Below are 23,422 nucleotides of genomic sequence, written 5' to 3' on the forward strand. Positions count from 1 at the left end.
ATTAAAAATAGAGCTTCCCTATAACCCTGCAATTCCACTACTGGGTATTTACCCCAAAGATACAGATGTCATGAAAAGAAGGGCCATCTGTACCCCAATGTTTATAGCAGCAATGGCCACGGTCACCAAATTGTGGAAAGAACCAAGATGCCCTTCAACGGACAAATGGATAAGGAAGATGGGGTCCATATACACTTTGGAGTATTATGTCTCCATCAGAAAGGATGAATACCCAACTTTTGTAGCAACATGGACGGGACTGGAGGAGATTATGCTGAATGAAATAAGTCAAGCAGAGAGAGTCAACTATCATATGGTTTCACTTATTTGTGGAGCCTAACAAATAGCATGGAGGACAAGGGGAGATGGAGAGGAGAAGGGAGTTGAGGGAAATTGGAAGGGGAGGTGAACCATGAGAGACTATGGACTCTGAAAAACAATCTGAGGGGTTTGAAGGGGTGGGGGGTGGGAGGTTGGGGGAACCAGGTGGTGGGTATTAGAGAGGGCATGGATTGCATGGAGCACTGGGTGTGGTGGAAAAACAATGAATACTGTTATGCTGAAAAGAAATTAAAAAAAAAAGAAATTGTGGTTCTCTATGAGGACCCCACTGATTTCACCTTGGTTTGGATGTAGAGGGGTGTCTTTTTACTGTTCCTGAGTTGGCCTTCACTAACACTGCAAGGTCAGCTCATTTCTGTTGCACAGTGTTGAAAGTTTTGACTCCTCATTGAGAAAACTCAGATATCACCCCAGCAGGAAGACAGAGCAGTGTATAATTACTACTAGATAACTTGGAAGCCTGGGTTCCTTTCATACTCTCAACTGAGCCACAGTGTTTGGGGTCTCATTTTTTCTTGCTGGTGGGGATCAAAGTCCTATCTCTCCACTCTGCCTTCTCTAACACCAACCTGAACAACAACCTGGTAAGTGATGTTGGTGAACCTTTTCAGAGCCTGTTGAGGGAGAAAGTCCAGGTTCCCTTCTTGGCCTTTGATGGTTTGGGTGGCAGTATAAATTTGAAGGTTATTTTCTGTGGTGTTTTGTTGGAATAGAGTGATTGTTATCTAAAAGTCTTCTGCCTTGCTATTTTCATGGTCCTTTGGCTAGAGAGAGCAGGCTTTCCTAAAGAATTTTGTTGTCTGCATCCAGTGGTGTTTCTGGGTTACTGACTTCTCCAACACTAGTCTGTGATACATGAAGCAAAAAGAAAACCCAGGAACTCACTTCTGTGTCATTTTGGGGGTCACAATATTCCTAACCAGACTTCCCTCTTCTTTCCACCTTTCTGAGTCTTTTCATGTTTGTTTTATACATAGTATTGTCCAGGGCTTTCAGTTATACTTAGAAGGAATAGGGGAAAGTATTTCTACTCCATCTTTCCAGAAATGAAGTTTACTGTTTTTTAAACCATTTTTTAAGTAAGCGAGTTTAATCTAGTAAAAACACTTTTCTCACTCTTCTTTAAAATTTGGGATGTTTCTATACTTCAAGGTTAAACTTAGTATTATATTCCTCTCATCTCAGGAAAAATCCATACATTTGGCAGCACACTTAAAGATATGCATTTTATTATTTAAGTTTGACTGCCTCATATTTTCTAACCTTTAAATAAAGAATAAAAGCAAATTTAAGAATTTGCTGACAAGAGTTCTGTCTTATGAGAAAGATGATACTTCATCATGGGAAAAATAATAGACTCCTTTCTATTACATAGTTATGATGTCTTCAGAAATACTGATTAGATTACTTGTGCATGTTATTGACAAAATGCCTTGTATCACTCTTCTAATATTGCTATACAAAAAATAAAACTGTTAATAAGTTTGCTTATGGTAATGGAAAAATAAGACTACTATCACTTATATCTACTGTTTATAAATGCTGTAAATACAAACCATCAATCCTTTCCTTCTTCCAGATGAGGGGTATGTCTGATAAATCACTCCGGCTAGTGCTGTCCACATTCAGCAACTTACGGGAGGAGCTTGGACATCTTCAAAATGACTTGACAGTAACATTTATTTTGATTTTTCTTTCCAAAGCCTTCCTAGTTCCTAAATTCCTAACATAAAAATGAAGTCATTTAGTCTACATTTCAAAATTTAATACAATGCAATAATATGCTCACCCAGATATACTTATTTTCTTAAAACAATTAATTGAGGTTGAAAGAGGATATGAGAGCTCTCCAATGTCAAAATAAAATAGTTAGGTATATACTTATTTAGTTTACCACTAAGGTAATTTAATACCTATAGCCAGGAAGTAGCCTGAAAAATTAGAATAATCTAACTCACTGAATGGGAATTTCCCTTTTTTTTGTAATAATAAAGCACACACTGAATTTCTGTGAATACATGACAACATCTTCCTCCAAGAAGTTAACCTTTTCAATTTTTCATTTTGTTGGTATTCTTGATGCCATCAGCTAAATACATTTGGAATGCCTTCCATATAATAAATAACTCCCTGAAAACTGGAGTGGGTTATTTCATTTCTGTGGCCGGATAAAAACATTTAGATTCTAATTTCAAAATTCACCACCTGCCGGAGTTAACAAGGAGTCTCTGTAGGTTCAGGCAAAACACTAAAATATTTGAAGGTTTTGTTTCATTGAACTTAGAATGAAATCAATTCATAAAAACTTTTCTAAGAATGCAGGTTTTTAAAGTTTCATCAATTTGGATCCTATATTTTACTTGATTTTTTAGAATTTTGTTTCATCAGGCAACTGCAAATGAAAGAAGTGCTTATTTAAGCCTTCCAATGTAAATTAGTCTTTGTATTATGTAACTGTTGACAAGTTTCTGTAATTCTGAATCTTAACAACTAATTTTGCTTCTAGTCACTGGAAAATGACAAGGTTAGACTTGAGAAAGATGTGGCATTCAAAGAAACTCAAATAAAAGAGTATGAAGAACTTTTAGCATCAGTGAGAGCAAATAACCACCAGCAACAGGTAAGTTGATATCTTCATCGATGATAAACTAGATTAATGGTTTTTCAAATGCAGAATTACTGACACACTGAAGTATGATACACAATCCAGACATAATTAAAATACAATAGCTGGAACAATTTATTCATATAAGAATTGAGTGGCTTGGATTATTTCCATTGACTTAAAACTCTCTCACAAAAACAGATAACCTCATATACTTTAGATATAAAGTATATACTAATCCACAATTATCTGTGCTGTTGGGTGACGAGAATTGTATAAATAATGAAAATTTAAGTTCATTCATTCCTTTAATCTACTAATGTGTTGATAAAGAAAGGTTTTGTTGGTCTTAAGACATGTTTGTGCAGTGAATAAGCAAACTAACCCTAGAAATACTCTCCAGATGTCTGAGCAGAGATGACTTCTAAGAAATTGAAATGAGTCTCTAAGGCTGACCTGTTCCTAATCTTCATTCCCATGACAGTCTCAGTTTTTTGTCTCCACATAAATAATCAGGTATATACTCATATCAGTGACTACTAGAAGGCAAAATATTGTTGAAGAGTACCAAGGGTCAGATTGCAAAATTGAAACATTGAAAATTCACCCAGTCTTGATGACTTCTCACTCAAGCATATCAGACTAGGGGCAAGAATCACTCATGGTTGATTGAACTTATCATTTAAGGGTAAATATATAAGAAAACTGAACATGGAAAAATATTTGCTTTATTTCATTGAATTAATCAACTAAGAGAGCACTCTCCTCCAAAAAAGCAGAATCCTATTGTCTTACTTATTTGTGTCTTCCTTATAGCAAGGACTTCAAGATTCAACCTCAAAATGCCAAGCATTGGAAGAAAACAATCTCTCTCTTCGACATACACTATCAGACATGGAATATAGACTAAAAGAACTGGAATACTGTAAGCGTAATTTAGAACAAGAGAATAAAAATCTTAGAATACAGGTATTAAAATTTTGTTTTAAATATATGTTATTACCCTAGTTATACCATTGTATTATATATATATATATATATATAAAATTCATTTTAAGAAAACACATGATGGGGCGCCTGGATGGCTCAGCGGGTTAAAGCCTCTGCCTTCGGCTCAGGTCATGATCCCAGAGTCCTGGGATCGAGGCCCACATGGGACTCTCTGCTCAGCGGGGAGCCTGCTTCTCTTCCTCTCTCTCTGCCTGCCTCTTTGCCTACTTGTGATCTTTATCTGTCAAATAAATAAATAAAATCTTAAAAAAAAAAAAAGAAAAGAAAACACCTGTTGGGGCACCTTGGTGGCTCAGTTGCTTAAGCGGCTGCCTTTGGCTCAGGTCATGTTTCTAGGGTCCTGGGATCAAGTCCCACATCAGGCTCCCTGCTTAGCAGAAAGCCTGCTTCTCTCTCTCCCTCTGCCTGCCGCTCTGCTTACTTGAGCTTTCTCTCTGTCAAATAAATAAATAAAATCTTAAAAAAAAAAAGACATGGACTGCTTTCTGATATCTTATATGTAGTTACGTCTCATCTCACTGCCATTTGAGATGTATAGTGCAATTCCTAAAAATCACTCATATTATTTCAATGTCTCATTTAATCATGTAGTTTTCATCTAATAATAAGTATTATAATATAATATGTATGTCTTTCATAACAATCTAGTTACAGAAAGTTATTTTGTCTTACGTAGGTTTCTGAGACTTGCACAGGCCCAGTGCTGCAGACAAAAATGGATGAGATTGGGAACCATTACATGGAGATGGTAAAAAACTTAAGAATGGAGAAAGATAGAGAGATCTGCAAGCTAAGGGTATGTTGATCCTACAGTGCATAAATACACAGGTCAGCACAAATTTTCTAAGATAACAATGGTTTCAAATTTAAAGTTACAAGGAAAAATCAACTGAAGGTAGAGTCAGGAATATGACATAGAAACATTTGTTTAAATATATATTAATGTGTGTAGAATATTGCTAAATTGTTTTCTAATTTAGGTTAATCAAAATTAGGGTGATATTTGTGAGATTAAGTGTACATTGCCTTATTTTATAATTCTAGATTAAATTGACTAACTCTTAATTACTGATCTCTAAATATTGTTAAATATACTAAAATCTTTAATGGAAAAACAAACTTTAGATTTTTCTCTCCAAATACCACTGTAGAATTTTTTCCAAAAACCAAAATGATACAAAATACAATCTGATCAAAAGCCCACTATGTTTTCTAGCAGTTTTCCATCACTTGTTTCTTTTTTATCCCAACATTACTTATAACACTTTAACTTAACAGCCATCTATGCACATATGATGTAGTAAAAAGGGAAATGGGCAGGATTTGGAATCAGAATACCTGTGTTGGAGTTGCAGCTATGTTGCTGACTAGTTGTAGGGCTGTATGTAATGTAATCTCTCTCTGGTAATCTCATTTACCTGTTTTGTAAATAAAGATTTTCATAATATTTCACAGGGTTGCTGTGAGAATTGAGATAAATCATGCAGGAGGAATATTTTGTGAAATGCAAATCACAATATAATATCAGTTACTAGTGAGTTTTCTTTAATTAGTATTTGAAGGAATCTAAAGTACCTATTCTCTTACCTTTATTTTAATTATTGTGGCTTAGGACTGTTACTTAAGTAATGGCTAGCCCAACAGTAAAAGGTATCTTTAAAAAATGAGAAATGCCTAATTGGCATTTTTATTCATATTTTATATTCATCAAACTCTACAAAAGTTTACAACAATTGGGACTTTGTTCTTCATTTCTTAACTTGGTGTCTGACTTTATGTCACCGAACCTCTTGAAACTCAATTACCTATCTCATAAATCAGATTTATAATAATTCTCCTTTCTTTTAAATCACTAGACTCAATTAAGTCAGTACCAAAAAGATGTTTCAAGAAGAGAAGGAAGTTGCAGTGACTTCCAATTCAAGCTTCATGAACTGACAAGCTTGCTGGAAGAGAAGGATTCCCTTATAAAGCGTCAGTCAGAGGTAAGAAAGGAAGTGGTAGAGATAGAACTCAGCTAAGTATGATAAATACATCCCACAGACTAGAGAAGGACAGATTCCCAAAACTCATTTTATTCATGAAATAGAATATAACTGACTGTGAAGAAGTGGAAGTTTCATATTTTAGGATATATAATTTAAGTGAAACCAAGAATTGAAACAAAAAAAAAAGAGTGTTACTGGGCATTTATTATTTTTTAAAGATTTTTTGAGAGAGAGGAGAGAGAATGAGGAGGAAGAGCTGCAGAGGGAGTGGGAGAAGCAGACTCCCTGCTGAGCAGGGGGCCCAATGCAGGACTTGATCCCCGGACCCTGGGATCGTGACCTGAGCCCAAGGCAGACCCTTAACCAACTGAGCCATTCAGGCATCCCATGCATTTAATATTTTTAATGTTATATCTCATTAGCAATGAAACTTCCAGAAAGACTGTGAGGTCTTTGCTCTTTATTATTAGTTGCTTCAGTGAAGGAATGTGTTATATTCCTCTCTGTATCTGTAGCATATGGCCCAAGATCCGTTATAAAATAGGTACTGAAGGAAGGAGCTACCAAAACATGGTGGCTGATGTTATACCCCTGTTATTGAACTAATGGTGCTTATAGTAATGATCTGTGGTAAACCTTCTGCTAGGAAACAGTACCTTCTTCCATACTGAAGTTTCAGTACTTTTCTGCTATGACTATACTTTTCAAGCTTCCTAGGAGAAGAACTTTCTCATCTTTATCTTGAGAATCAGGCCAGTTCAATATCATGATATCCCTTAAATATAGAAATCCTATACCAGTTAGTGAATTATTGACCAGGCATATTATGTAACTTATTAGGTACCATGAAGCAATAATATATAGTTTTCAACAGGTAGGATTAGAACATTGTCATGTCCAAGCTAAAAAGGAAGGGAAAAAGTATTCTTAGTAACCTTGTTAAATGATCGAACATACTTCTTACCCCATATTTCTACTGTTTTCAAATAATTGTATTGTCTTTTATTTGTAAGGAACTCTCAAAGTTGAGACAAGAAATATTTTCATCTCATAACCAACCCTCCAGTGGTGGAAGGACTACTATTACCACTAAAAAGTAATGTATTTTAAAATGAATTTTGAATATGGCTTTAGTTATTATTTAATCCAAGTTATAGCATGTTTAGTTGATATATATACCCTAAGACAGAGTTTGTTCTGTAGTACAGTAAATCTACTGAAGGATGAATATTTACAAAAAGACATAGCTATTAATGGTAAACAAAATTCTGTAGCACAGTTTTCCCATATTTACAATATATCAAATACAATGTATGTGAAAAAACAAATAATTTGTTGTTTACCCAACCATTTGAGTTAAGATTCTTTCAGTTGCACATGACAAACCCAGCTTCAACTGGGAATTATTTAATTCACTGAATTCTTGTTGTTTGATGTCCAGATGGATTTGTGTGCTCAAAATACATGTTCAGAAATATGTCCTTCTTTATCTTTGGCTCTGCTCTTTCCTATGTAGACATCTTTCTTAGGCATTTCCCTTCACAGTGACAATCTGACCACAGCTTTACATCCCAGCTATTTAGCAAAATGAAATAGAAAGTGAATCTTTAGGAATAGGTTGAGCAAAAGTCTACTGTGGATATTTCATAAAATGATATATATAAATATTTATATATTTCATATAAATGGAATACAAAATGTGGTCTTTAGTGACTGGATTCTTTCACTTTGCATAAGGTTTTCAAGATACATCCATATTAACATGTGTCATAACTTCATTGCTTATTGTTACTAAATAATATTATATTTTACAGATATGCAAAACTTCACGTATATACCTAGAAGTGTGATTGCTGGGGCACATGGTAACTCTGTTTAACATTTTGAGGAGTTGCTAAACTGTTTTCCAAAGCCGCTACACAATATAACATTCCCACCAGCAGTGTATTGAGGGTTCCAATTTATTTCCATCCTCCCCAACATTTGTTATTGTTCATCGCTTGGATTATAGCCATCCTAAGAATGGGAGGTGGCATCTTCCTATGGTTTTCACTTGTATTTCTCTAATAATGTTTAGTATTTTTTCATGTGTTTATTGACCATTTATAGATCTTCTTTGGAGAAAATTCTTTGTCCATTTTTAAATTAAATTATTTGGTTTTTTACTGTTGAATTTCAAGAGGTATTTATATATTCTATATACAAGTCCCTTATCAGAGATATGATTTTGCAAATATTTTCTTCCATTCTATGGGTTGCCTTTTTACTATCTTGATAGTATCATTCCCAGCACAAGTTTTTAAATTTTAGGAAGTCCAATTCACCTATGTTTTCTTATTTTTTTTTTACCTGTGCTTTTGGTATCATATTAAGAAACTGTTGCCTAACCCAAGATCGTGACAATTTGCACCCATGTATTCTCCTAAGAGTTTTATAGTTTTACCTATTACATTTAGATCTATGAACCATTCTGAGTTATTTTTTTCTATGGTATGAAGTAAGAGTGCAAATTCATTCTTGTGCATGGGACTACCTGGTTGTCCCAGTATCTTTTGTGGAATATGCTATTCTTTCACCCATTGAATTAACTTGGCATCCTTGTCTATAATCAAAAGACCATAAAGGTAAGGGTAAATTTGTAGATTCTCAGTTTTACTCCATTGATCTATTCATCTGTCTTTATGCAAGTACCACACTGCCTTAATTACTATAGCTTTTTTAGTTAGGTTTGAAACCAGGAGTGTGAATTTTTGAACTTCTTTTCAAGATTGCTTTAATTATTTTTGGTCCTTTGCTTTTCCATATGTATTTTAGGATAAGCTTACCAAGAGATTTCATTAAATATGTAGAAAACACTGAGTATTGTTGCCATGCTAACAATATTAAGTCTTTTAATCTATGAGCATGGGATCCCTTCCATTTAGATCTTTAATTTCTTAAAACAGTATTTTGTACTTTGATTGCATGAGTCTTATACTTCTTTTTGTTATATTTATTTCTAAGTATTATATTTTTTATTGTACTGTAACAGAATTGTTTTTAAAGATTTTATTTATTGATTTGACACAGAGAGATCACAAGTAGACAGAGAGGCAGGCAGAGAGAGAGGGGGAAGCAGGCTCCCCGCTGAGCAGAGAGCCCAATGTGGGGCTCGATCCTGGGACCCTGGGATCATGATCTGAGATGAAGGCAGAGGCTTAACCCACTGAGCCACCCAGGCACCCCAATAGAATTGTTTTTGATGTTACTTTTATTTTTTAATTTAAATTCTAGTTAGTTATCATATAGTTTAATATTAATTTCAGGAGTAAATGTAGTGATTCACCTCTTACATATAGCACCCAGTGCTTTAATTTGAGTGTAGTTGACACACAATGTTATATTAGTTTTAGATGTATAATGCAGTGTTTCAACTTCTCTTTATGTTATGCTGCATTCACCACAAGTGTAGCTACCACCAGTCACCATGCAACACTATTACAATATCATTGACTATATTCCTGATGCTGTGTCTTTTATTCCTATGACTTATTCATTCCATAACTGGAAGCCTATATCTCTTACAGACCTTCACCCATTTTACCCATCCCCCAACCACTTCCTTTTTGGCAACCATTGGTTTGTATTCTGTATTTATAGGTCTGATTCTGCATTCTGTTTATTTTTTGTTACTGTTCTTGTTTAGGTTCCATATATGAATGAAATCAAGTGGTATTTTTCTTTCTTGGTCTGACTTTTTTCACTTGGCATAATACCCTCTAGTTCCATCCAGTTGTTGTAAATGGCAAAATCTGATTCTTTTTATGGCTTAGTAATATTCCATTATACATTTCTTCTTCCTTATCTATAGACACTTATTTTGTTTCCATATCTTGGCCAAATAATGCTGCAATAAACACAGGGGTGCACATATTTTAAATTAGTATTTTTGTTTTGTTGGTTAAGTACTCAGTAGTGGAATTATGGATCATATGGTATTTCTATTTTTATTTTTTATGGAAACTTTATGCTGATTCCCAAAGTAGCTGTACCAATGTATATCTCCTTCAACAGTATATAAGGGTTCCTTTTTCTCCACATCCATGTCAATACTTGTTATATCTTGACTTTCTTTTATTTTAGCCCTTCTGATAGGTGTAAGATGTTATCTTATTGTGGCTTTGATTTACATTCCCTGATGATAAGTGATGTTGAGCATCTTTTCATGTGCCTGTTGGTCATCTATCTGTCTTCTTTGGAAAAAGAAGGTTCTCTGCTTTTTTTTTTTTAAACAAATTTCTGGTTTTTAGATGTTGATTTGTATAAGTTCTTTATAAAGTTTTGATGTTAACCCTTTATCAAATATATCATTTGAAAATATATTTTCCCATTCAGTAGGTTGCCTTTATGTTTGTTCATCAACAAATGATTCTCTTTGCTGTGCAAAATTTTTTATAACTTATTTTTGCTTTTCTTTCCCTTGCTTTCAGAGACATATCTAGAAAAAAATTTGTTATAGCCAATGCCAGAGAAATTACTGCCTGTGTTTTCTTCTAGGATTTTTATAGTTTCAGGTCTCAGTTTAGGTCTTTAATCCATTTTGAGTTTGTTTTTGTGTATGGTGTAAGAAAGTGGTCTAGTTTCATTATTTGTGTGTTGTTGTCCAGTCTTCCCAATACCTTTTGAAAAAGAGACTGTCTTTTTCCCTTGTATATTCTTGTCTCCTTTTTCATAGACTAATTGACCATGTAAGTGTGGGTTTCTTCCTGGTATCTATTTTTTTCCCATTGACATATGTGTCTGGTTTTGTACCAGTACCATAATGTATTGATTATGTACTTTGTAATGTGTCTTGAAATTTGGAATTGTGATACTTACAACTTTTTTCCCCCTAAGATTGCTTTGGCTACTTGGAGTCTTCTGTGGTTCCATAAATATTTTAGGATAATTTGTTTAGTTCTGTGAAAAATGCTGTTTTTTTCTTTTTTTTAGGAGACTGCATTATATCTGTAGATTGCTTTGGGTAACATAAACATTTAAAAAATATTAGGGGTCCCAATCCATAAGCATGGCATATGTTTCCATTTGTTTGTGTTGTCTTCAATTTCTTTCTTCGGTGTTTTATACTTTCAGAGTGCAAGTCTTTCACCTCCTTAGTTAAGTTTATTTGTAAGAATCTTATTCTTTTTGGCACAATGAAAATGGGATTGTTTTCTTAATTTCACTTTCTGCTGCTTCTTTATTGGTTTATAGGAATGCAGCAGATTTCTGTACTCTGATTTTGTATCCTGTGACTTTACTGAATTCATTTATTACTTCCAATTATTTTTTGAAGAGAATATAGGGTTTTCTAAGTATAGTATGTTGTCTGCAAATAGTGAAACATTTACTTTTTCCTTACCAATATGGACACTTCTTATTTATTTTTCTTGTCATCTGTGGCTAAGACTTTCAGTACTCTGTTGAATAAAAGTGGTGAAAGTGGACATTCACATATTGTTCCTGGTCTTTAAGGACAAGATCTCAGTTTTTCACCATTGAATATGATGTTGGCTGCAGGTTTTTCATATGTGGCTTTAAGGTATGTTAAGGTATGGCTTCCCTGAACACATTTTCTGAGAGTTTTACTCACGGAGAGACATTGAATTTTGTCAAATGCATTTCCTGCATCTACTGAGATGATTATATAATTTTAATTCTTCCATTGTTGATGTGGTTTATCATGTTGATTGCTTTGGGAATATTGAACTGTCTTTGCATCCTCACAGTAAATCCCAGTTTATCATAGTGAATGATCCTTTTGATGCACTATTGAGTGTGGTTTGCTAACATTTTGTTGAAGATTTTTGTATTTATGTTCATCACAGATATTAGCCTGTAGTTTTCCTTTTCTGTGGTGTCTTTTGTTTTGGTGTCAGAGTGATTCTGGCCTCATAGAATGTATTTGGAAGCTTTTCTTCCTCTTTTTGGGGGGAATAATTTGAGGGGAATAGGTATTAATACTTCTTTTTTAATTTAAATTCAATTTAGTTAACATATAGTGTTTTGCTAGTTTCAATGGTAGAATTTAGTGATTCATCAGTTTCATATAACACCCAGCTCTCATTATGTTGTGACCTCCTTAATGCCCATCACCCAATTACACCATCCCCCAACCCACTTCCCCTCCAGCTACTCTCAGTTTTCTCCCTATAGTTAAAAGTCTCTTATTGATTGTCTCTGTCTCTGTTTTTATCTGATTTTATTTTTCCTCCCATCTCCCTAAGTTCATCTGTTTTGTTTCTTTAATTTCACATGAATTAAATCATATGGTATATGTCTTACTTTGACTGACTTATTTCACCTACCATAATACACTCTAGTTCCATCCACATCATTGCAAATGGCAAGATTTAATTATTTTTGATGGCTGAGTATTATTTTTTTTGCTATTTCTTTATATATATCTATATAATGATATATATGTTCTTTATACATATATATCTATTATATGTAATAGATATAGATAGATATAGATAGATATCTCCACATCTTTTGATCCATTCATCTGTCAATGGACATCTGGGCTATTTACATTTCTATAGTTTGGCTATTGTGGACATTGCCTGTATAAACATTGGGATGCATGTGCCCCTTTGAATCACTATGTTTGTATCCTTTGGGTAAATACCTAGTAGTGCAAATGCTGGGTCATAGGGTAGCTCCATTTTTAACTTTTGAGAACATTCCATACTGTTTTCCAGAGTGGCTACACCAGTGCATTCCCACCAAAAGTATGGGATTGTTTCCTTTTCTCTGTGACCTTGCCAATATCTGTTTTTCAAGTTGTTAATTTTAGCCATTTTGATCAGTCTGTGGTGACATCTCATTGTGGGTTTTAATTCGTATGTCCCTGATGCTGAGTGATGTTGAGTATTTTTTTTATGTATCAACCATTTGGATGTCTTCTTGGCAGAAATGTCTGTTCATATCTTCTGTCTACTTTTTGACTGGATTTTTTTTGGGTTTCGGGTGTTGAGTTTGATATGTTCTTTATAGATTTTGGAAACTAGTTCTTTACCTGATATATCATTTGTGAGTATCTTCTCTCATTCAGTAGGTTGACTTTTAGTTTTATTGATTGTTTTCTTTGTTCTGCAAAAGCTTTTTATCCTGACAAAGACCCAATAATTGATTTTTCCTTTGTTGTGCTTGCCTCTGGAGATCTGTCTAGCAAGATGTTGCTGTGGCTGAGGTCAAAGGAGTTGCTGTCTATGCTCTCCTCTAGGATTTTGGAAGACTCCTGTCTTATATTAAGTTTTCTCAACCATTTTGAGTTTATTTTTCTGTATGGTTTAAGAAAGTGGTCCGGTTTCGTTCTTCTGAATGTGATTGTCCATTTTCCTAATGCCATTTGTTGAAAAGACTGTCTTTTTTCCCACTGGATATTCTTTTCAGCTTTGTTGAAGGTTATTTGACCACATACTTGAGGGTCCATTTCTGGGTTTTCTATTCTGTTTCATTGATCCATGTGTCTTTTTTGGTGCCAATACCATGCTGTCTTTATGATCACAGGTTTGAAATACAGCTTGAAGTCTAATTGTCATGCCTCCAGCTCTGATTTTCTTTTTCAACATTTCTTGGATATACAGGTTTTTTTCTGGTTCCATGCAAATTTTAGAATTGTTTATTCTAGCTTTGTGAAAAATGCTTGTGGTATTCTGGCAGGGATTGCATTGAATGTGTAGATTGCTTTGGGTACCATAGACATTTTAACAATATTGTTCTTCCAATCCATGAGCATGGAACATTTTCTGTTTCTTTTTGTCTTCTTCAATTTCTTTCATAAGTGCTCTTAGTTTTCAGAGTACAGATCTTTACCTTGTTGGGTAGGTTTATTCCTACATATCATATGGTTTATGGTGCAGTTGTAAGTGAGGATCTATTCCTTGATTTCTCCTTCTTCTGCTTAATTGTTTATATATAGAAATGCAACAACAACAAAAAAAGAAATGCAACAGACTTCTGTGCTTTAATTTTATATCCTCTGACTTTACTGAATTCCTATATCAGTTCTAACAATTTTGGCGTGGAATCTCTTGGCTTTTCTACATAGAGTATCATGTCACCAGCAAAGAGTGGAAGTTTTGCTTCTTCTTTGGTAATTTGGATGCTTTTATTTCTTTTTGTTGTCTGATTGTTGAGTCTAGGACTTATGTTAAACAACAGCAGTGAGAGTAGACATCTCCCTGGCCTTTTCCTGACCTTAGGGGAAAACTTTCAGTTTTTCCCTGTTGAGGATGATATTCACTATGGGTCTTTCATATATGGACTTTATGATATTAAGGTATGTTCCCTCTATCCCTACATTGTGGAGGGTTATTATCAAGAACAAATGTTGTATTTTGTCAAATGCTTTTCCTACATATATTGAAGAATCATATGTTTCTTGTCCTTTCTGTTATTAATGTGATGTATCACACTGATTTGTGAATGTTGAACCACCCTTGCAGCCCAGGAATAAGTCCCACTTGGTTGTGGTAAGCAATCCTTGTAATATAATATTTGATCCTATTAGCTAGTACCTTGGTGAGAATTTTTGCATCCATGGTCATCAGGTAAATTGGTCTGTAATTCTCCTTTTTGGTGGGGTCTTTGGTTTTGGGGGCAAGGCAATGTTGGCCCCATGGAATGGGTTTGGAAGTTTTCCTTTTAGTGCTATTTTTTGGAATAGTTTCAGGAGAATAGGCATTAATTCTGCTTTAAACATTTAGTACAATTCCCCTGGGAAGCCATCTGGCCCTGGACTCTTGTTTGTTGGGAGACTTTTGATTACTGCTTCAATTTTTTTTGCTGATTATGGGTTTGTTCAAGTTTTCTATTTCTTCCTGATCAGTCTTGGTAGTTTATATGTTTTTAGGATTTATCTGTTTCTTCCAGACTGCTTAATTTTTTGATACATAATTTTTCATAATATTCTCTTATAATTGGTTGTATTTCTTCAGTGTTGTTTGTGGTCTTTACTTTTTCATTCATGATCTTATTTGGGTCTTTTCTTTTGATAAGTCCGGCTAGAGGTTTATCAAAATTGTTAAGTCTTTCAAAGAACAAGCTCCTAGGTTTGTTAATTTGTTCTACTGGTTTTTTTGATATCTATATCATTCATTTCTGCAATCTTTATTATTTCTCTTCTGCTGGATTTTGCTTTTATTTGCTGTTCTTTTTCCTGTTCCTTTAGGTGCAAGTAAGTTGTTTTATTGCTTCTTAGATAGGCCCGTAATGCTATATAGTTCCCTCTTAGGACCACCTTTGTTACATCCCAAAGGTTTTGAACTGTCATGTTTTCATTTTCATTTGCTTCCATGTATTTTTTTTAAAATCCTTCTTTAATTTCCTGGTTAACCCATTCATTCTTTAGTAGGATCTTCTTTAACCTCCATGTATTTGTGGTGCTCCCAAATTTTTTCTTGTGGTTGACTTCAAGTTTCATAGTAGAGTTGTCTGAAAATATCTGTGGTATGATCTCAGTCTTTTCTTGCCAGTTGAGTCCTGATTTGTGATCTAGTAAGTGATCTATTCTGAATAATGTTCAATGTTCACTCAAGAAGAATGGGTATTCTGCTGCTTTAGGATGAAATGCTCTGAAGATACCTGTTAAGCCCATCTGTTCCAGGGTGTTATTCAAAGCCCTATTTCCTTGTTGATCTGTATAGATGATCTGTCCATTGCTGTGAGTGGGATGTTAAAGTCCCCTACTGTTATTGTATTATTATCAATGAATTTCTTTATTTTATTATTAATTGGTTTATCACTTGACTGCTGCCAAGTTAGGGGCATGAATATTTACAATTGTTAGATCTTCTTGTTAGATAGACCTTTTAATTATGATACAGTCTCTTTCTTCATCTCTCATTATGGTCTTTGGCTTAAAATCTATGGGTACCTCAACTTTCTTTTGATGTCCATTAGCATAATAAATGATTTTCCACTTCCTTACTTTCAATCTGGAGTGTCTTGGGTCTAAAGTGAGTCTTTTGTAAGTAGCATGTTGATGGGTCTTGTTTTTTTATCCATTCTATAACCCTATGTCTTTTATTGGAGCACTTAGTCCATTTACATACACAGTCATTATTGAAAGGTATGAATTTAGTGGCATTGTATTACCTATAATGTTGCAGTTCCTATAAATTGTCTCTGTTCTTTTCTAGTCTGTTACTTTTGGTCTTTCTCTCTGCTAAAAGGGTTTCCTTTAATATTTCCTGTATGGGTGGTTTGGCGTTCATAAATTCCTTCAGTTGCTTTTTTTTGTTTTGTTTTGTTTTTTGTTTTTTTTTTGTCCTGGGAACTCTTCATCTCTCTTTCTATTCTGAATGATAGCTTTGTTGGATAAAGTATGCTTGGTTGCATATTTTTCTGATTTAGGATGTTGAGTATATCATGCCAGTCCTTTCTGGCCTGCCAGGTCTCTGTGGACAGATCTACTGCTTAACCCTATAGGTTAAGGATCTCTTTTCCCCAACTGCTTTCTAATATTGTCTCTATCTTTGCAATTTGCAAGTTTCACTATAATATGTTGTGATGTTGACCTATTTTTCTTGATTTTTAGTAAAGTTCTGTGCCTCTTGGACTTGTATGCCTTTTTCCTTACCCACATTAAGGAAGTTCTCAGCTATAATTTGTTCAAATTAAACTTCTTCCCCCTTTTCCCACTCTTCTGAGACTCCTTTAATATTGACATTATTTCACTTTATGGCATTGCTGAGTTCACTAAGACTGGGTTCATGACCTAATAATTTTCTTTCCCTCTTCTTTTAAGCTTCATTATATTCCACAATTTTATCTTCCATATTACAGATTTGCTCTTCAGATTCATATATTCTTGTTTTTATGGCCTCCTCTTGGGGATGCGTCTTGGTTATAGCTTCTTTAATTTTAACTTTATTAGATTTTAGTTCCTTTGTCTCTACCATAGGGGATTCTCTAGTGTCTTCTAGCTTTTTTCAAATCCAGCTAGTAACCGTATAATTGTAATTTTAAATTCTAGCCCAAACATCTTACTTATATCTGTATTCATTAAATACACTATGAGTAATACCTCTTGTTCTTTCTTTTGGGGTGAATTTCTTCATCTCATCATTTTGTCCAGAAAAGAAAAGAAGAAAGAAAAAGAAAAAAATAACAATAACAACAACAAAACAAACAAAACTAGATCATGGGTGTATTTTGGTCTGCTTATTGAAAGAAACTATATCCAAAAATAAGAAATATATATATATATATATATATATATATATATATATATATAATATGATGAGAGGAAACAAAGAATAAAAATAAATAAAATTGAAAAAATTGGACAACCCTGAGATCATGACCTGAGTGGAGTCAAAAGTCAGAATCTTAACTGACTGAGCCACCCAAACGCTCCCTAGACTTTATTTTTTGCTATTTTTTGGACAATTCATCCAATTTTGTTACTAGTAATCAGTATATTCAGATTTTCGACTTCTTCTTCATTCAGTTTTTGGAAGATTGTAAGTTTCTAGGTATTTTTCCTTCCGTGTTGTCCAATTTTTTTGGCATATATCTTTTTTACAGTATTGTCTTATAATGCTTTCTATTTCTGTGGTGTCAGTTGTTACTTCTTTCTTTTCTCATTATTTACTTGGGTCCTTTCTCTTTGCCTGTTTTTCTTCATCATTCGTTATCTTGAGGTTCACTGAACTTCTTAGATCTGTGTGTTTAAAGTTTTCATAAAATGTAGAAACAATTTGGTCATTGTTTTTCCAATTATCTTTTGTCTCCTGCCAATCATGTAGGGCTTCAGTTACACATATATGAGGGCAGCTAATATTCCCCATGGGTAACTCATACTCCGTATATTTTTCCAGGTTTTTTTCTTGTGTTTTATTTTGGATAATTTCTCTTCATGTCTTCAAATTCAGTAATATTTTCTTTTGCAGGGCATATTCTGCTATTAATCCCATACAATGTAATTTTCATTTTTAGAAGTCCGAGGTAGATCTTTATATCCTCCATTGTTCTCCTCATTGTATTCATACTTTCTTCTAACTTCTCAAGTATACATTTAAATATATATATATATATATATTTTAATAGATGCAACTATGACTACTTATTTCTTTTATCTGTAATTTCTTGTTCTGTTTCTACTAATTTGTTTTTCTCCTCATTACCAGTCATATCTTCTTGCTTCCATGACTACTAATTTTTTTTTTTACTCAATGACATGTATTGTAATTTTACATACTTTAGTTCTAGATATTTTTATTTCACTGCAGGTGTTATGTGGTTTTATTCTGAGACAAAATGAACTGGATACAGTGTAATACTTTCAAGTCTTACTTTTAAATTGTTAAAACCTGCAGTATAGGACTAACATCACCCTAATGCTAACAAAATATTCTTCTGTAGTTTCTTCCTGATGCCCCCCTGCATTAAGAGATCTTTCCACTCTGGTTAGTGAAACACAAGCTATTCCCTTCATTATGTGAACTCCAGGGATTTCCAGGCTCCTCCTTTCCAGTGGTTCTTTCTGCAGCTTCAGTAGTTTTTCCATATGCCTACCTTAATCAGTAGACATCCAAAGACTTGTGGAGAACCCTCTACAGGACTCTTGACCTTTATCTATATAGTTGTCTTCTGTATGGTATTCTGCTCCACACCAGGTGCTTTGGCATAGCTTTACTTGAAATTCTGTCATTTCAATTTTGTGAGACAGAAGGAATTTATTTGGCTCCACTTTCCCCATCCTGTGACCAAGAAAATCTCTATGTAGTGAGGTAGGTACTGATAGGGCTCATGTCATTTGGTTCCCTTCTCTAAGATCATTGTCTTGTGCTACCAGTGGTCCATTATTGCAGAAGCAGTACTCTTACTCTTTTGAAAATAATGGTAGTAAAGCTTTGTAAGTATTTTCTTTTTAGAGTTAAAAGTCATTCAGAGCCAACTTGACTTAATAAGGAAAATCAAACTTGGAGTGACTAAAAAAGAGTGAATCATGTTCTTATGTAGGCTGTAAACTAACTTTTTTCTGTATAGGTACAGGACACAATATCCAATCCTAGGCCTCCTTTATGATGACTATGAATATATACCACCAGGTAGTGACACACAGACTATTGTGATTGAGAAAACAGAAGACAAATGGACTTGTGTAAGTTGCCTTGTATGTTTCTAGTCCTACTAAGAATAGAAATTTATATATATTCTATTTATAACAGCCCTCAGAAATTGTGGTAAAATATTAAAGTGAACTAAAATCTTGCAGTTCATTTTTTTCTTTTCAAAATTTCCCCATGTTTTCCTTACTGATATGTAGTATGAATTAAGAAACTTTAGAATGATTCATAACAGGTAATATAATTGTTTTTGAACTGATTCTACTCAAATTTTCAAAAAAAATCCCAATTTTTTCTTAAGCAGGTAGAAAATGTAAATAGACAATTATGAAGAAGAATGGTGTATGGAGAAGAGGCATGTTTTAATAGAATTTGCCTTTCAGTCTCGAATGTGGTACTTTTTACTATAGATAGAAAATTTTCAGTATTTTGGACATGAGGAGGTATGTCTGTCTTTCTCAACAGATTTTAAGATCCTCCAGCCTTAAATCTCACAGTTATAGTGAGGCTGATGAAAAATATTTTATAGGTCATGTATTCCAATATCTACCTTCTATAACATCCTCCAAGATGACCAAGTGACATGGACCTTAGCATCTTCTTAAGTAGGCCAATACGTTGCTAAGTGGTGCTGATTACTAAAGCCATCTTCTTATAAGGGACTTAATGCTACTTTACTAAAACCTTTACTTATTGTCCTGTCAACCTTTAAAGTAGTGAACATCAAATAGGGAATATATTCACCTGAGTGCAGTGGCTCTCTATCAGGCAATTTTGCCTCCTAGGGGACATTCAGCAATGTTTGGAGACATTTTTGGTTTCCACAACTGGGGAATGGGTACTATTGGCATCTGATGGCTAAAAGCCAGGGATGCTTCTAAAGATCTTACAAAGATCTTTCATTAGATCTTTCTAAAGATCTTAGTAGGACAGTCTCCCACAGAAAATAATTGTCCAGCCCAAAATGTTAATACTGCTGAGGTTTGAGAAACTCTAACATAACAGAATCACCTTGGGGTCTTTTCTTCCTAAATGTATACTCCTGTACTACTGCCAAGAGATTCTTACAGAAACCATTGATAATGATGGGAATGTATGATATCCCTCAAGTGTAATGCACATAAAAAATGTTGAAGATGGCAGCTCTAAACCACACAGAATCTAACTTTAACAGTGAAAATGACGACCTTTATTATGTTAAAAACTGCTTAAGTACTAAAAGCGGTGAAACTAATCTATGGTTATTAAAATCAGTAAGTGGTTATCCTTGAGGGCAGGTACTGATTAGAAGGGAGTATAAGGAGGGTTACTAGGATACTAATGTGTTGTTGCTTGATCTGAGTAATGGTTGCATATGTGTGTCCAGTTTGGGAAAATTCATATTGTTATATACTTACATGTGCACTTTTCCTATAGATTTACTATACTTTAATAAGTTTTAAAATGCCTACGAATGCCATGAGGAAAAATAGGTAAATATACAAATGCCAATTATTCTGCAGAACCTTTTGAAGGCATTTTAAATTGCAGATTTATAGCTAATAAAAGACTGCAGATATTGTTAACAAATTACTGTCGATGTGTAGTTAACAAAATGAAGTCTGTTAACTCACTCTAAAAATGATTTTTTTAGTTGAGAGCTCAAATATTTGAGTAAGTAAAAAATTCAAAATGTTTTTAGATCTGAAGCCCTTCTTTAATTACAATCAAGCCATCAATCTTGATTATATGGTTGTCTATCATCAACGAAAGCAAGCAACATTTGGTAACCTCTCCCCAAAAATAATTTTAGCGCTGACATGTGTTGTATTTCTTAGGACATTAGCTGATCATTATTTATTACTAATTAAATGATTAAAGTACTTGGTGGCCCAAGAACCAGATGAGCAGCAAGGGAAAGTCAGCATAGGATTTAAAATTTGTCACTCAGAGATTTGATCCTGAAATTCAAGTTTGGGAAACAACTGCACCTACTAACCACATGTGCATCAATGTGAGGACTTGCCAAATGAAGAGTCTACAGGATAATAGTTATTATTTCTCTCTCCATTAAAAATGTGCAGCAATAAACATCAAACTTGATATCTGGAAGGGACTAGATACTGAGAGGAAGTTCAAAATATATTTTAGTAAGTTCACAGATGGTAGATTTATATTTATTAACAGATATGTTTAGCCTCTAAATAAGACACAAAGAAGAAACCTACTCAACCCTCCCTTCAGTCATTGAAACATGTATCTTAACTAAAGTCAGATAAACCATTGTTTCACTGAATGTACGTATAAAAAATTACCACAAAAGTGCAGTACATTTCCTTTGGTTTTATGAATATCAATTTAAATCATTTCCCATAACTGTGTATATACAACAAGAATATCTTAGAATTATGAACTAGTTGTAAACTAACTTTTTTTTTTCCCTTTTCTAGCCATGAATGGATCCCCAACTCAAAGGAGCTTTTTGTGCATCTACATTAGTACTTTTCCATACATTTCCCATAACTAATAGTCAATCAAAATATTGAACCATGCAACTACCCAGTAAATTTAATGGAATGAATTATTTCTGCAGATAACAATTTCTCCAGCCACTAATGAGGCTTTTCTATCACATTTTTCAATAGTATTCAGTAGTATTCAATAGTAAAACCTGCTTGTTTAAACATCAATTCCAGACACTGTAGAACATAATGCACTGTTTTTTCAGTTAGGGTACTTCCTAGACACTGAACTAATTTGTTGGGGTAGAGATTTTACAAGTTATTCCATTACAAATTTTAAAGTAAATACTGTTTCTCAACCAAAAAAAGGCAAAACTATTGAATTTTTTTAAAAAAAGTTAACTATATTGTATATACAGCATGTTTGCTTTTCTCACATTAACCTCTGTGACTAAAAGAGATGCTCTATTACATGCTATTTATACCTTTTAGAGACATGACTAAATTGAAGGTGATGGTTAATTTCATTTACCAGGGAAGTAGGATAATATCTTTTAAAATAACTAAATCCACTAAATTACACATTATACTACTGTGATTCTAAGAACATATCAGTGGTTTGGCTTGGCAAATCTGTTCTTTCAGAGCATATCATCCTCAAATGAGTCCATCCACTTCCTTAGAAATATGTAATACTATTTTGTAGGAGTGGGTATAAGGAAGGCGGGCTTTTTAATAAAAGTATACAACATGTAATACTGAATTGTTGCATTAAGGCTTTGGGAATAAAAAGAGCAAGAACAAATACTTGATACATGTATCCTATTTGGGAGAAAAAGATTTTATAGTATTTAATGGACTTAGAAGTTGGTTGATTAATTGGGTTCTAATGACTTTGCCACGTGAACAAAAATATTTTCCAAATACATTAGTAAATAAGAATGAAATTTCTTAATTTCAACCCCTATGGTTAAAGTTAAAATTGGTGAAAATTAAAATGAGATAAATGCTTTTAATATTCTTATATAAATATTCAAATAGACCTAGATATGAAGCTAAGATCTTTATGTTATAATCTTAATACATTTACTAAAATGTTAAGCTTTATAATTGGATTAATACAATTCCACTTTTATCAATATTTTGTGATAGAAAATGTTAATATTCTTCATGAGCTATACAGTCCTTACATTTTTTTCCCTTGGTGTAGGAACAACAGCAGTTTCTCCCCTGCTAACTACACATGTAACAAAATTATTCCACATTATCTACTCATTACATTTGATATAAATGGAAGATTTTAATAGCCTGATAGAAAATTGCTGCCATAACTGAAACTTAGAACAAGTGTGATTTTCTAAAAATGTTCTTAAATAAAAATAACAATGTCCAAATTTGGGGACAGTTAAAAAATTAATACTTCAGTGACTCACTTGATCCATGCATAATGAATGGGTTTTGAACAGGGTGCTCATTATACTTAACAAACTTAGATGTATGTATTCCTTTTCCAATGTATGCTTAAGATCAATAGAAATAGTAGTGATTTTTTTTCCCTCTCACAAGTTTCAGACAGCTTATCTTTGAAAATTACAAAGATATTATCAGGTGAGAAATACCTGTTTATCTAATTTATGCTCCAGTATTTTTTGCTTTAGATATAAAATAAAATGGAGACTTGTACTTACATGCAAGATAATTTAGTGTCTAAATAAAATATGTGAAGGGACGCATGGGTGGCTCAGTCATTTAAGCATCTGCCTTTGGCTCAGGTCATGATCCCAAGGTCCTGGGATCGAGCCCCTTGTCAGGCTCCCTGCTCAGCAGGGGAGTCTTCTTCTCCCACTCCCTCTCCCTCTGCCCCGGCTCCTGTGCTCTCTTTCTCATATATATATATATATATATATATATATATATATATATGAAGTATTCATG

General features: G+C 33.7%; 1 protein-coding gene across 3 annotated transcripts in view; it reads left to right on the plus strand.

The window, feature by feature from the left end:
* Nucleotides 1–22,904, plus strand: part of POF1B (POF1B actin binding protein) — a 114,081-nt gene extending 91,177 nt beyond the window's left edge. For 2 of the 3 annotated variants that reach the window (XM_044235305.1, XM_044235306.1), the window contains exons 10-17: nt 1,922–2,014; nt 2,849–2,962; nt 3,764–3,916; nt 4,635–4,754; nt 5,815–5,943; nt 6,960–7,042; nt 18,967–19,081; nt 21,476–22,904. In XM_044235305.1, the coding sequence (XP_044091240.1) occupies nt 1,922–2,014; nt 2,849–2,962; nt 3,764–3,916; nt 4,635–4,754; nt 5,815–5,943; nt 6,960–7,042; nt 18,967–19,081; nt 21,476–21,481 (813 nt within the window). In that variant the 3' untranslated portion in view covers nt 21,482–22,904. Of the gene's footprint in view, nt 1–1,921; nt 2,015–2,848; nt 2,963–3,763; nt 3,917–4,634; nt 4,755–5,814; nt 5,944–6,959; nt 7,043–18,966; nt 19,106–21,475 lie in introns of those variants that run through there. The other variant, XM_044235304.1, reaches the window with a different exon arrangement.
* The last annotated feature ends 518 nt before the right edge of the window (nt 22,905–23,422 follow it).

The sequence above is a fragment of the Neovison vison genome, chromosome X (assembly GCF_020171115.1).
Source record: "Neovison vison isolate M4711 chromosome X, ASM_NN_V1, whole genome shotgun sequence".
Taxonomy (NCBI): domain Eukaryota; kingdom Metazoa; phylum Chordata; class Mammalia; order Carnivora; family Mustelidae; genus Neogale; species Neogale vison.